The sequence below is a fragment of the Pangasianodon hypophthalmus genome, chromosome 17 (assembly GCF_027358585.1).
Source record: "Pangasianodon hypophthalmus isolate fPanHyp1 chromosome 17, fPanHyp1.pri, whole genome shotgun sequence".
In the NCBI taxonomy this organism is placed as follows: domain Eukaryota; kingdom Metazoa; phylum Chordata; class Actinopteri; order Siluriformes; family Pangasiidae; genus Pangasianodon; species Pangasianodon hypophthalmus.
Window position 1 is genome coordinate 13,729,154 of NC_069726.1, and position 12,045 is coordinate 13,741,198.

At 37.5% G+C, this 12,045-nt stretch overlaps 1 protein-coding gene across 33 annotated transcripts in view; it reads right to left on the reverse strand.

The window, feature by feature from the left end:
- Nucleotides 1–1,358: 1,358 nt before the first annotated feature.
- The window catches only part of dlg2 (discs, large homolog 2 (Drosophila)), a 229,147-nt gene continuing 218,460 nt past the window's right edge, over nucleotides 1,359–12,045 (reverse strand). For 19 of the 33 annotated variants that reach the window (XM_026941645.3, XM_026941655.3, XM_026941644.3 and 16 more), the window contains 6 exons: nucleotides 7,728–7,778; nucleotides 7,471–7,620; nucleotides 6,319–6,491; nucleotides 5,919–6,028; nucleotides 5,740–5,831; nucleotides 1,359–4,356 (listed from right to left, as the gene is read on the reverse strand). In XM_026941645.3, the coding sequence (XP_026797446.2) occupies nucleotides 4,250–4,356; nucleotides 5,740–5,831; nucleotides 5,919–6,028; nucleotides 6,319–6,491; nucleotides 7,471–7,620; nucleotides 7,728–7,778 (683 nt within the window). In that variant the 3' untranslated portion in view covers nucleotides 1,359–4,249. Of the gene's footprint in view, nucleotides 4,357–5,739; nucleotides 5,832–5,918; nucleotides 6,029–6,318; nucleotides 6,492–7,467; nucleotides 7,621–7,727; nucleotides 7,779–11,801; nucleotides 11,848–12,045 lie in introns of those variants that run through there. The other 14 variants (XM_026941648.3, XM_026941664.3, XM_026941653.3 and 11 more) reach the window with 7 other exon arrangements.

Consider the following 12,045-nt stretch of genomic DNA (forward strand, 5'->3'; position numbering starts at 1 on the left):
GCTACAGAAACAAACAACAGAATCACTGTCCTATGGCAAGCTAGTTTTTCATACATTTATCAGCTCACTTGTATTATTTTAAAATACCTGGTTGCTGAAATGCTAGGTCCGTATCTGTACCGTGATCAGCCAGTTGACAACCCCTGCTTTGGGCCTGTGATTTTAGTGGATGAGTTAATAGATTTGCATGTTGGATATCTTGAATGTTCGCACAGGAGTGATGTAATTTTCATGTATTTGTGCCATCGGTAAGAGATGAGTGGAGGTTTCGGGGTCTTACGGTATAATTTTAAATGTTGTACTATTCGTAGGATGAGTGAGCTCCAAAGCTACTCTCTCTGTCTTAGCAGTGTTGCTTAGAGGTCGATGCAACAACAATGACTTTTTTTTTTCTCCCAGAAATTCAATACATCTAATGCAGGGTTTCCCATCCAGGTATTCATGAACCTCTAGGGTTCATAGTGGCATTGCAGGGAGCTGAGAAATAAATTCACATGAAATAAAATTGTAATATAAAATATATAAATCTTTTTCCTAATAAACTTTCTAGTAATACAAATACAAAAATTAGTAAAGACTCTTTCATTATACAGTGGATAACTTCACTTAGTACTGTACTATAGATACTATAGACTTAAAGCTAAAACTCTAATGAAATAAAAATGACCCTGATGCTCGTACTGAAGATCCTTTCAAAATACTTAGGACTGCTTGACTCTATAGTATACAATGGTGGAAGAGCAATGACACATAATAACATTATTGGGTGCCACCCAGATGAGGAGTCTGCTTCCTCTCAAGGTTTCTTCCTCATGTCGTCTCAGGGAGTTTTTAACTTACCACTGTCACCTCTGGCTTGCTGATTAGGAATGAATCTAAATCTGTATACAGATTTCTGTAAAACCGCTTTGTGACATTTTTCCTTTGTTAAAAGCACTATATAAATAATATTGAACTGACTTAAAGATGATAATATATTTCACAGACTGAAAAATGACATGCTATATTTTGCTATCCGTGACGAACGTTTCACTTAGTGTTACTGAAGGGGTACTTAAGGAAATTAAGTTGGGTTGAAGGGGTTCGACTGATGCAATTTAGTATTTTATCTGTATTTTGTCTACTTTCTAATTTGTAGCTGAAAAGTTTAGATCCCTGAAACAGGAATAATTCAACTTAAATGTGTTGTGCTCTCAGCAAGTACTGTCACTTATGATCAGTGCTCTAAAACCTAACTTAAACCGTGAGCACGTGCAGCAAGACTGACTGCAGAACAACGACTGAGATAAAGAGACCGGGGAGAAAGCGTGGGGAAAACCAGAGAGAAAGCACAAGAAGTGATGACACAAAACACTCGGTCAGTTTGCGTGGAAAAGTCCCACCAAATCTTTAATTTACATTAGTAGACATGAGTGGAGTGCCTTCATATATGCCTAAAGCAAAAGTTTATTGTGATTTTTCAAAGCGATTGGGGTACATACTGCAACAGGATGCAAAGGACTTGTTCCTTCTTTTCATTTTTTCTTTGAAAATATAAATACAAAAAGAACAAAACTGTTTCTATAAGAACGTATGTCAGTGATAACATGATAAGTGTGCTTTAAATGTTTACACCCATGGAATGAAACAACTCTATATGTACAATGAAGTGAAGGGGAGCATGAAATGTTTCAAGAGAAATAGAGTCTAAAAAAAATGGGTGCTGGGCAGAAAATCGTTTGCAGTATGACTAAAGTGCTAATGGAACATTATTTACAACATTGCACATTATTAGGCATGAAAGAAGAAAGGGGAAGTGTAATCCTATTTTAATTAAGTACAGTACTTTAGTGTGCTAAGGAAGATCAGGAGAGAAACAAAAGGCTTTATTTGTCACTAATTTTAACACGTTGCCCTCTGGGGTTTGGTTTGATCAGTAATTACGCCCTATGTGGCAACCCTGAGAAAAAATACTGCTCCATTTCTGTCAGTTGTTTATTACGGTGGCTGTTTTAGGGGACTAGATGACACAGGGAGCACCATAATGTTGCAGGAACCCTCTCTCCAGTGCACACTGTCTATAAGGTGACATCATGCAAACCATCCCAAAGGAAATGAGCTAATTATTTGACGTACATTTGAAATGCTATGATGAAACAGGATACAATAATGTGAAACACAACGTGAAAGCACAAGGCCTGGATACACTGAAGTGACAGTCAACTGTTTCGGCTGCTATCTGAATCACAAGCAGCTCCACTGTGACAATAATAACGAATTTAGATTGGTATTATGCAAATTATTGCTTTGTCTCTAGTGTGTTAGGCTTGCCGCAGTGAATGGCCTCCTGGCAGGCGTTTTTTTTTTTTTTTTTTTTTCATTAAAATGTAATTGTAAGATTCCCACCAATGAAGTCCCTCCTCCAGCATATTCAGGCCTTAGCTATATAAACAATTCTAATTTTAGGAACAATATGCTGTATAAAAACAAAGACATTTGGGAAAATTTCCTTGATATTTGATTCTATTAGGAAGGGAGATAATCGTGGCATAAGGATGCCACAAAATCTCGTCCACTCTTCATGTAGACCATGATTACGGTGCTTTATGCTTTCTCAACTTTCTCTCAACATTTTCACATCATCTGTCACACATTTGAATTATAATGAAAATCCAGCACAAATGCTGTCAGTCAGAGCAACATGTAGAAAAATTCCCTCCCAGTCAAAAATCATCATTCATCTTTAAGGCAAGTGGTGACCAATAAATCAGCAGGCCTCTACACAACACACTGCATGTCAGCGTGAACAATATGATTTCCTGCTCTGCACGTTGTTTTGACCTTTGTGGTTTAGACTTTCCGCTAGAAAAACAGTAGCTAAGTCTTAGTCCTAGTTCTAAGAAGGGTACGAGCACATACATATAAAATATGTGTACAGGTCCAAGTGCCTTACTCTGCATGTAAATGCTGTTTTGCACACACACACACACACACACACACACACACACACACATACACACACATTTCTGCCGTATACATGTTTGAAGCTTCTGGTTTTCATTATATCTTGTTAATAGAGACATGGCACAGGAAACAGGTACTTGACTTTAACAGTGGCATCAGCCTCAGCAACAAAACAGAACTGTTCCTCCTTTAGCTGCTATTTTTTTTTACAACTTCACCAGAAGCCAGAATTTAGAAAACTCCAAATGTCTGCATTTCTGTGCTTCACATTTTGCATTCAGACAGCGTGAGTTTGATCAGAAAAAAGTATTGGTCACCAGCATGCATTACCAAACACACACACACACACACACACACACACTTCCTTAAAGAAGACTAATTCTCACAGGATGCAAAACACCACAACCGTTTCTACGTCTACTTACTCCACCCTATTTTACACCAGTAAAATCTTTTTCAAAAGTGTTTTTTAAACAAAGTTGTACATATTTATAAATAGTTTTGTTCTGTTGTGCCCTATATCAATATAAATAGCAAAATATAGTGTCATATAATGATTTATATAGAGCCTATACTAGCTGTATCCCTTTTTACAGTTCACACAAATTAAAGCATCATTCGACTTTTTCTGAGAGCTCCATAGCTACGTGTACAATTTGAAATTAGAAATTTTCAAGAAAACACTCAAATAAAGGGGATGACGTGAAATAAACATAAATATGGAAATCAGTGTACAAATAAGGAAAAGTGGAATGCATAGATCCAAACTGGGTGAGATGTAGAGCGCTGCAGAGAGAGCTGATGGTGGGGAGAAGGGTCCTGCAGGGCGGCGGCCGGCTATGAAGCGAGCAAAACTGATAGTTAAGATGACGGCCGTGGTGTGAAGATCATCCATCTTCCAGAGTCCTGACCCTGACTGCTCTGTCCTTCCTGTTCAAACTCCAACCGGGATTAACATGAACGAAAACGGCCAGTGTACATTTTGATGCATCTGATCATTTTTTCTCTTAATGAAAAATACTATCCAATATATATACAAACAGTCCCTTTTTTCGAAGGCCAAAAAAATGTCTCCAACACTTTGTGGTGTACATTCAGAAACATTCATATTGAAAGTGAAAAAAAATGCAACATAACAGATAAACAAACAACAAACAAACAAATGAAATTATATTCACTAGAATTATCAATAAGAAACATTACCATAATAATTTATCATATGTTACAAATGATGCCTATGGTTTTTTTTGTTTGTTTTTGTTGTTTTTTTTGCAGTCCAGAGGTCCCTGGTAGGGGAGTGTGTTCCTTATAGCTTCTCTTTGGAGGGAATCCAGATATAAGGTCCTGACTGCTCCTCTATTACCATCTTACACTGAGTGTAAATATCCTCCAATGTGTCTTCTTGCACCAGCGCTACGAGTGCCAGAGAAAAAAAAGAAACACAAGGAGAAGTTAATTTGCTTAATGAACTTTCTTTCACACTTTTATTAATCTTCCTACTGTATATGAAGATAACAAGCTCCTACACTAGGACTCTGAACATTTTTTTAATTTTCATTTCTTATGATGATTAGTATTAAAATCCATTTAAATTAATCAGCCTATAATTTTATAACACCACAGAAAACACTATAATCAGCTGAAAATTGTGTCGCTTAACCACAGTAATGCTTTTTTTCTTGCTGATATTTAGACAAATGCATCATTTTTCAGCTACCACAGATATGCCATCTTTAACTCACTTTTTCTTTTTTTCATTTAACAGTTAGGTTGACTCCCAAATGTCATATGCTCACTACATAGAGTAAAAGCATAGCATTTAAAGAAAAATAAGTTTTGTTAGAAATTGTTGTACCATCACTTTCAGGACACCTACTTGTTTGTTTGCTTGTTTGCTTTTTAAATATTTAATTAGAAATCTAATTTTAAAAATATGTGGAAATTAAGTATGTCATGAACTGGCTATATACTGACTTCTATTTTCCTACTTGAAATGAATGAGTCGTTTAGCCATAATCTTTAGGTAACGTGTATTCATAGAATCATGTTAGGCGACACAAACATTGGATCGTAAATATTTCAATGTGTATTTTTTTTATGTGTAAATATTATAAAGATTTGAACAGCATTCGAACCTGGAATTTCAATCTGACTGACTTTATAATGTAGACTTTGTGGACTGAATGAACCATTAGACACTTCAAATATCAAAGGCCAGTTTTTATCTGATGTAATTATGGAATTACCGCAGAAACAGGATTGTCATACATTTTACCTGATCACATGACTCATTAATAAATTCAAAATGGAAGTTTTATAGTAATGCATATTCCTTCAACAAGAAAATGGAGTAGTAAACATTGTGTCTTCAAGCACCCATGTTTTCTTTGTTTCTCAGGCACTGTATGTGTGTATTGATTGTGTGTATTAATAGTGGTGGAATTCGCAGTGATATACTGTAAATATACACATATACACATATACGCATATATACATGTGGCTGTGGCAATGGCTGTGGCAATGGCTGAGGGTGTCTTGAAATTCTCAGGAGTGTATACGTACAGTATGTGTGTTTGTTCTCTGTGATATCTCAGTGGTTAGGTTATGGTGGCTAGCCTAGAAATGCTGTTGGTATTATATATTGGAAACCTATATACAGTGCTACCTGCAGAGATTAGAATGTGCAGCAATACAATTTCCCCTTGAGGGTTACTAACTATTTTTAAAAAGATATATACTTCTGCAGCCCCTCTGCAGTGCCTGGAGTGTTTTAGGAGACGCAGAGCACCCAGTTACCTGTAAAGTACTCGCCAAACTCCTGCTCCAGCTTCATGGCCCGGTCGTATGTCTTCTTGGCCTGCTCTTCTGTCAACCTCTTGTTCATCTCCCTGGAAAGACATGAGTCTTATGAGACCTGTACTTTCAAACAGTAAAATGCTGTAATGCTACATGACAGCAGTGTTGAGTTTGCTTACATTAATGAATCGATGGATTTAGGCTTTATAAAGATGGCAATGGGGTAGAGTTGTGCTACTTGTAGCCTCTTTATGGCATTTCCTGATACGTCAAGTATGCAGTGCTTTCCCTGCAAAAAGGACAAATAGAAAGCATCAGGAAGACATAACAGTGAACACATACAACTGGTCTACATGTGAATTTAATGTGCTTAAATGATTGAAAATGCTAGAACGGCCGTGTAGATTCATTTGCTCTAAGTGCAGTGGAAAAGTCACAGAAATGTTTACACTCTGCTCTTGCACTTTTTGCACAGTTTGTATTTCCTTTTTGACAAGAAAATCATTTGATATTCTCTTCTAAAGAGTGCAAATGCATTGCTAAAGTGCAAAGCTCAATTTCACCCTGTTTCACACTAACCCTCTCAGCCACATATCTAACTGACTGGACGCTGGTCCCATACAGGTTGTCATTGTACTGTCCGGCTTCGATGAACTTGTGCTCTTGTATGTCCTTCTCCATCTGCTCTCGTGAGGTGACGAAGTGGTAATCTCGCCCATCAACTTCATAATCTCGCTTTGCTCTCGTGGTATCTGTATTACAGCAGAACAAACCATGTAAATGCAAATCTGTCTACACTGAAAGTAACCAAAATGTGTAAATATAGTCAATATTTACTTACTGAAAGAATCATACTTCCATTGTGACTAATACACATTAGCTTGTGTTGTAGTTTATAGTCTTATGTGGCTTCTCGGTTATGTCTTTGTAAATGTTATTCACGTTTTCCTTTGCATAGATTTGCATGATATTAGTGTCTGAGGTTACCAGGGGCTGCTAGTGCAAGAATCTAAATTTAAACTTCTACCTATAAGCAACAATATTTTAAAAATCTCAGTCTATATTAAACATCAATAAACTTCCCATTTATTGATGAGCTTTTTCACACTTACCCATTTGCCCTGAACTGTTATCCGCTTTTTAGAAGATTATAAAAATGAACAACAATAATTAAATGAAAAAAAAAAACACATGCAAATGGTTAAGCAAAAAACACACACAAAAAAGGACATAAATGAAAAAGACACAACATATCAACTGCCACACGTATGAAAACCCAACAGATTAAATCATAAGAGATGTTTGGCTTCAGTATTGTGCTGCTAGAAAATGTATTAACAGTCACCACACTATTAAATTAGTGATGTTGAAATACAAGCTTCAATGGCTTTAATTTTGATGCCAAGATGACAAAAAAAAAAACAACAAAAAAAAAAAAAACAGCGGTTATGCAACATCGAACTTACATGAGTAATACTTTTTGAGAACAGGAAGCACATCCTATCTGAGTTACACAGCTAGTGACAAACATAAATGCTCCTAAATGATGCCTAATAAAGAAGAGTGCTTTGGGGCAATAATATTATGAAAAATTAAGACCTAACTCATAAAAAATACAGCTAATATACCATGATAAAAACTTTATAAAAACCAGTTCTGAGTTAAGAAAGTGTTTTCATGAAAGTATTTTGTGTGTGTGTTTTGGGCATGATATTTTTTAAGGACACTTACGTGGCACACATGAGCCAAACTTGTCTGGGAATTCAGAGATGAGATCATCATTGATTCTGTCTTTCATGGGCCCCAGAATGATCACCGGTCTGGCATAGTTGACTGTTTCCAGCACAAAAGAAGAACCAGGCTGTATTGAGTTATTACGTACTGAAAATAAAGGCCAAAATGAAAAACGTCTAATGCAACGCTTGTTAATTCACAGTGGTGTTTAATGCTGGGTCATGTTCTGTGGGTTTATACAGGCCAGTGCTTACTTTCTTGCCGAATCACAGGCTCGTAGGAGAGGATCACATCCTCTTGGCTCCCTAGAGAGAGACAGAGAGAAACAGAGAAGAAGACACACTTGTTAAGCCACAGGATAAGATACAGTATCTGCTTTCACCCCCTTAATCTGTGCGTATGTGTGTATGGTGTAGGAGATGATGTTTGAGGAAGCAGCTGTATCAGCAGAACAGCAGCTTTAGGCAATCCGTAAATAGATTACTGAATGTGTAACATCACTGCATGCTAGCAGGCAAGGACGCATCAAGATTACATTAGCAACCACTGCTCAAATTAAAGAGGTGAACACAAATTTAACAGATAACAGACGTGTTACACAATCAGCAATGAAACTGAAGTCTGCAGACAGCGACAGCACCAAACAGATTTCTTCATCTGATTAAAGGCAGACTGGTATAAAGTAGCACTACTATTAGATATGTCTGGTTACTCGTAAATACTGAGAAAACAGCCTCTCCATATTTAGTATTTTTGACTCTTCTGCAAGAGAAGACTTGTGACTAATGAAGACTAATTCCAAAAATGTCATGCATAGCTACAGTTGGTTGAAGGTTGAACTGCAGTGGCAATGACTGTGCTGTATCTTGGGGCTGTGCTCAGCAGATCAGCAGAAGGCATGCTTTGCTAATATCTCATATCTGCATAATCACTCCCTTCTACCAGTTACTACAAAAGAGAATGAAAAGGAAGAAGGAAATTTCAGGGTGCAGGCAAACCAGGGATTCAACAGAAATTGAGGCATGAATCAATAAAATCAATACAACAATCTTATAATGTGTATAATGTTGCATTTAACTATCACATATTGGTCAATTACAAAAATATCAATATCAGATGGATGAAACACTTTGCCATTGTTTTTTACTCTCATACACCAGAATAAATGAGGCCACTTCCTGTTTTGATGCCCAAGTCACTGTGGCTTCCTCATATTGTCAACTACGCACACACTGCAATGGCTTTCATCCGCATCTCCATCACTTCTGCAGTGCACACTTGTTTAGTAGTACAGACAGCATGAAGGATCCCAGTATGTAATCTGTTTATTTCACAAAATAAGCACCAAGGCAATTTGCTAAGAAAAAAGATGGAAGTAATCAGGCTAAGAAAATCAAGTTATTTTCCACTGATGGTGCTTCACGCCCTTCAAGCTGAGAGTCATGCAGTATAACAGTTTCCTGATTGAACCAGATCTGATCAGTGAGACAGAGCAGAGATGAGGACTGGGCTCTAGAATGGAGTGGGTTTCTAAATAGGCACTGGAAACCCCACAACTGCCTGTCATCCTTTTCTACTGCCTGTCTTTACAGTCTCTTCTCTCTACTGTTCTACTCTGAAAATACCCAGTGCCTACACCATCTTATTCAACACCTGTGTTTCCTTTATATTCAAGCATTCAGAACAGCATTCTGTGAGATGTATTCTGAACATAAATATGAAAAGTTTCATTTATTTCTCCCTCATATTTCTATCTCATGGCACTAAGATTCATAAACCATGAAGGAATAATATCTGGTGTGAAATGAACCAATTTTTAAATAGTTATTAGTGCAACTTTTTGGAGCTCTCAATCTCCCTCTGGACTGCCTGTGGTCCTAAACTCACCCACTGAAACACTTATAAGACTGAACATTTTTAAAGGCAACTAGTTCCCTGCTGTGCATCTTAGATATTAAGGGAATATGCCAGAATCTTTCAACCTAATCTCTGTCTTCAACTACTAAAGTATACAGTGCATTATATAAGTATTCACCCATGCTGAATTTTCCCACATTTTGTAGTATTACAACTTGGAAATGTCATGAATCTACCCAAAATGTGGGGAAATCTATATTGTTTGCAAAAGTGTTTACATATAAAAAAAAAACTTCAAAGTTGTGATTGCATAACTATTCACCCACGTTGCTGCAACAGCCGTAAATTACTTCTGGTGCAACCAGTTACCATCAGAAGATACCTAATTAGTTGAATGGAGTCCACCTGCATGCAATTAAAGTGTCACATGATCTCTGTATAAATACATCTGTTCCTCGAAAGCCCCAGAGTTTGTTAGAGAACAGACCAAAACAAATAGCATCATGAAGACCAAGAAGCTTTCAAAAAGTCCAGGACAAAGTTGTGGAAAAGGGTCAATTGGGGTTTGGTTATAAAAAAAAAAATCTCAAACTTTGAACATGCCATGGAGCACCATTAAAATCATTATTATTAAAATGGAAAGAATATGTCACAGTGATGACTCTGCTTACAGGAGGCTGTCCACCAAATGTCAGTGACTGAGGAAGGATGGCATTAGATAAAGAGGCAATCAAGAGGCTAAAGAGACCGGACACTCCACAAGGCTGGGCTTTATGGAAGAGTGGGAAGAAGAAAGCCATTAATGAAAAAATCTATATGAAATGCCACTTAGAGACTAGAAATCATGTAGTAATGGTTTTCTGGTCTGATCAGACAGAAATGGAACATTTTAGCCTTGGCACAAAGCATTACATTTGGCAGGAACCCAACATTGCTTATCTCCCTGAGAACACCATCCCCACAGTAAAGCATGGTGGTGGCAGTGTCACGTTGTGGGGATGCTTTTGATCAGCAGGGACTAGGAAACTGGTCAGGGTTGAGGGCAAGATGGAGGGATCCAAATACATGGAAATCTATGAATTTGTATTTGGATTATAAGAAAAACTGTTCCAGTCTGCAAGACACTTGAGACTGGAGCAAAGGATACCTTCCAACAGGATAATGTTTCTAAGCTGTCAAAGTTACACTGGAATTGTTCAAAACCCAGAACCTGAATGAATTAGAATGGACCAATCAGGGCTAAGACCTCAAATTAAAAATATGTGGAAAAACCTGATGAAAATTTGCTGGGAAAAAAAAGCTTTTTTGATAATTGCCATTAACCAATGTAAGACATATGTATGGTGTAAATTAAATGGTAAAAATGCCAATTAAGTCCATTTCAGCTCCTGGTTATAACATTACAAAATGAGGTTGATATTATTTAAGTTATTCTATCTCTTTAATTTGACTTTAATTTCACCGTGTGGTTTGTTACAAACCACTTAGTGGTCAGTGCGAACCACTACTGGATTATTATTTTCACTCAGCACTTGGGTTTCTTTACTTTACTCTGTTACCAAATAAATTTATATTCCTTATGCACAAACACTGAAATGTAATGAGATATTAATCTGTAATTGCTGAGGACCAAGGGGTGAGTTGAAAATGTAATACATTATATGACTAAAAGTATGTGGACACCTGACCATCACACCTATATGTGGGTCTTCCCCAAACTGTTGCCACAAAGTTTGAAGCACATAATTGTCAATAAAGACATTGTATTCTGTAACATTACAGCCCAAACCTGTTCCAGCATGACAATGCCCCTGTGAACAAGGTCCATGAAGACCTGGTCTGCCAAGGTTGGTGTAAAAAAATTTGAGTGGCCTGCACAGAGCCCTGACCTCAACTCCATGGAACACCTTTGGGATGAACTGGGATGCAGACTGTGCCCCAGGCCTCCTCACCCGACATCAGTGCCTGACCTCACTAATGCTCTTGTGGCTGAATGGGCAGAAATCCTCACCCAAGCAGATATGGGTGTGATTGTCAGGTGTTACAATCCAGAAACACAACCCAGCAGAATAGTAAAATTAATCCAGCATTGTTTAAAGTACAAAGCCACAGATGGGCCATTGTAATAAGCCAGCAGAATGGTTAAATACCAGTTGGGTTAAAATAGCATGCATTTTGTGGGATATTTACCAGGTTGGGTTGTTTTCAACCCAGAATTATTTAGAGTGTACTCATGCTACCACATTCGTACTGACCTATTAGAAAGATGTTAAGGCTGTGTTAGACATTAAAAGGGTGGTGTGTCAGACAGTAACACTAGATATCATTAGATCTCTACAAAGATGAAACAAATTGTAAAACTGAAAAGTCAGCGTGAAAGGTTAATCAGGAAAAAAAAAAAAAATATTAAAAAATTCTTGTTTTGTGGGGGTGGGATTAAAAGAGGTGGGACCATTCCTGCAGAGACTTACTCATTGTCTTTGTCCCATACCCGTCGTCCCCTATTCCAGAGATGTCCTACATGAGATAGCCGTCCACAGAAACAGTGGCAAAAAATCAAAGAGAGAGGAGAGAGGACACACAGAGAGGAGACGAAGAGAGGAAAGAAGAATATGTATAGCAGTAAAATTAGAGAGAGAGTGTAGAACAGAGCACACACTCGCATCCCTGGAGTTCTCTACACTCTTAGACCTTACACCCTACCGCAAATGTGTG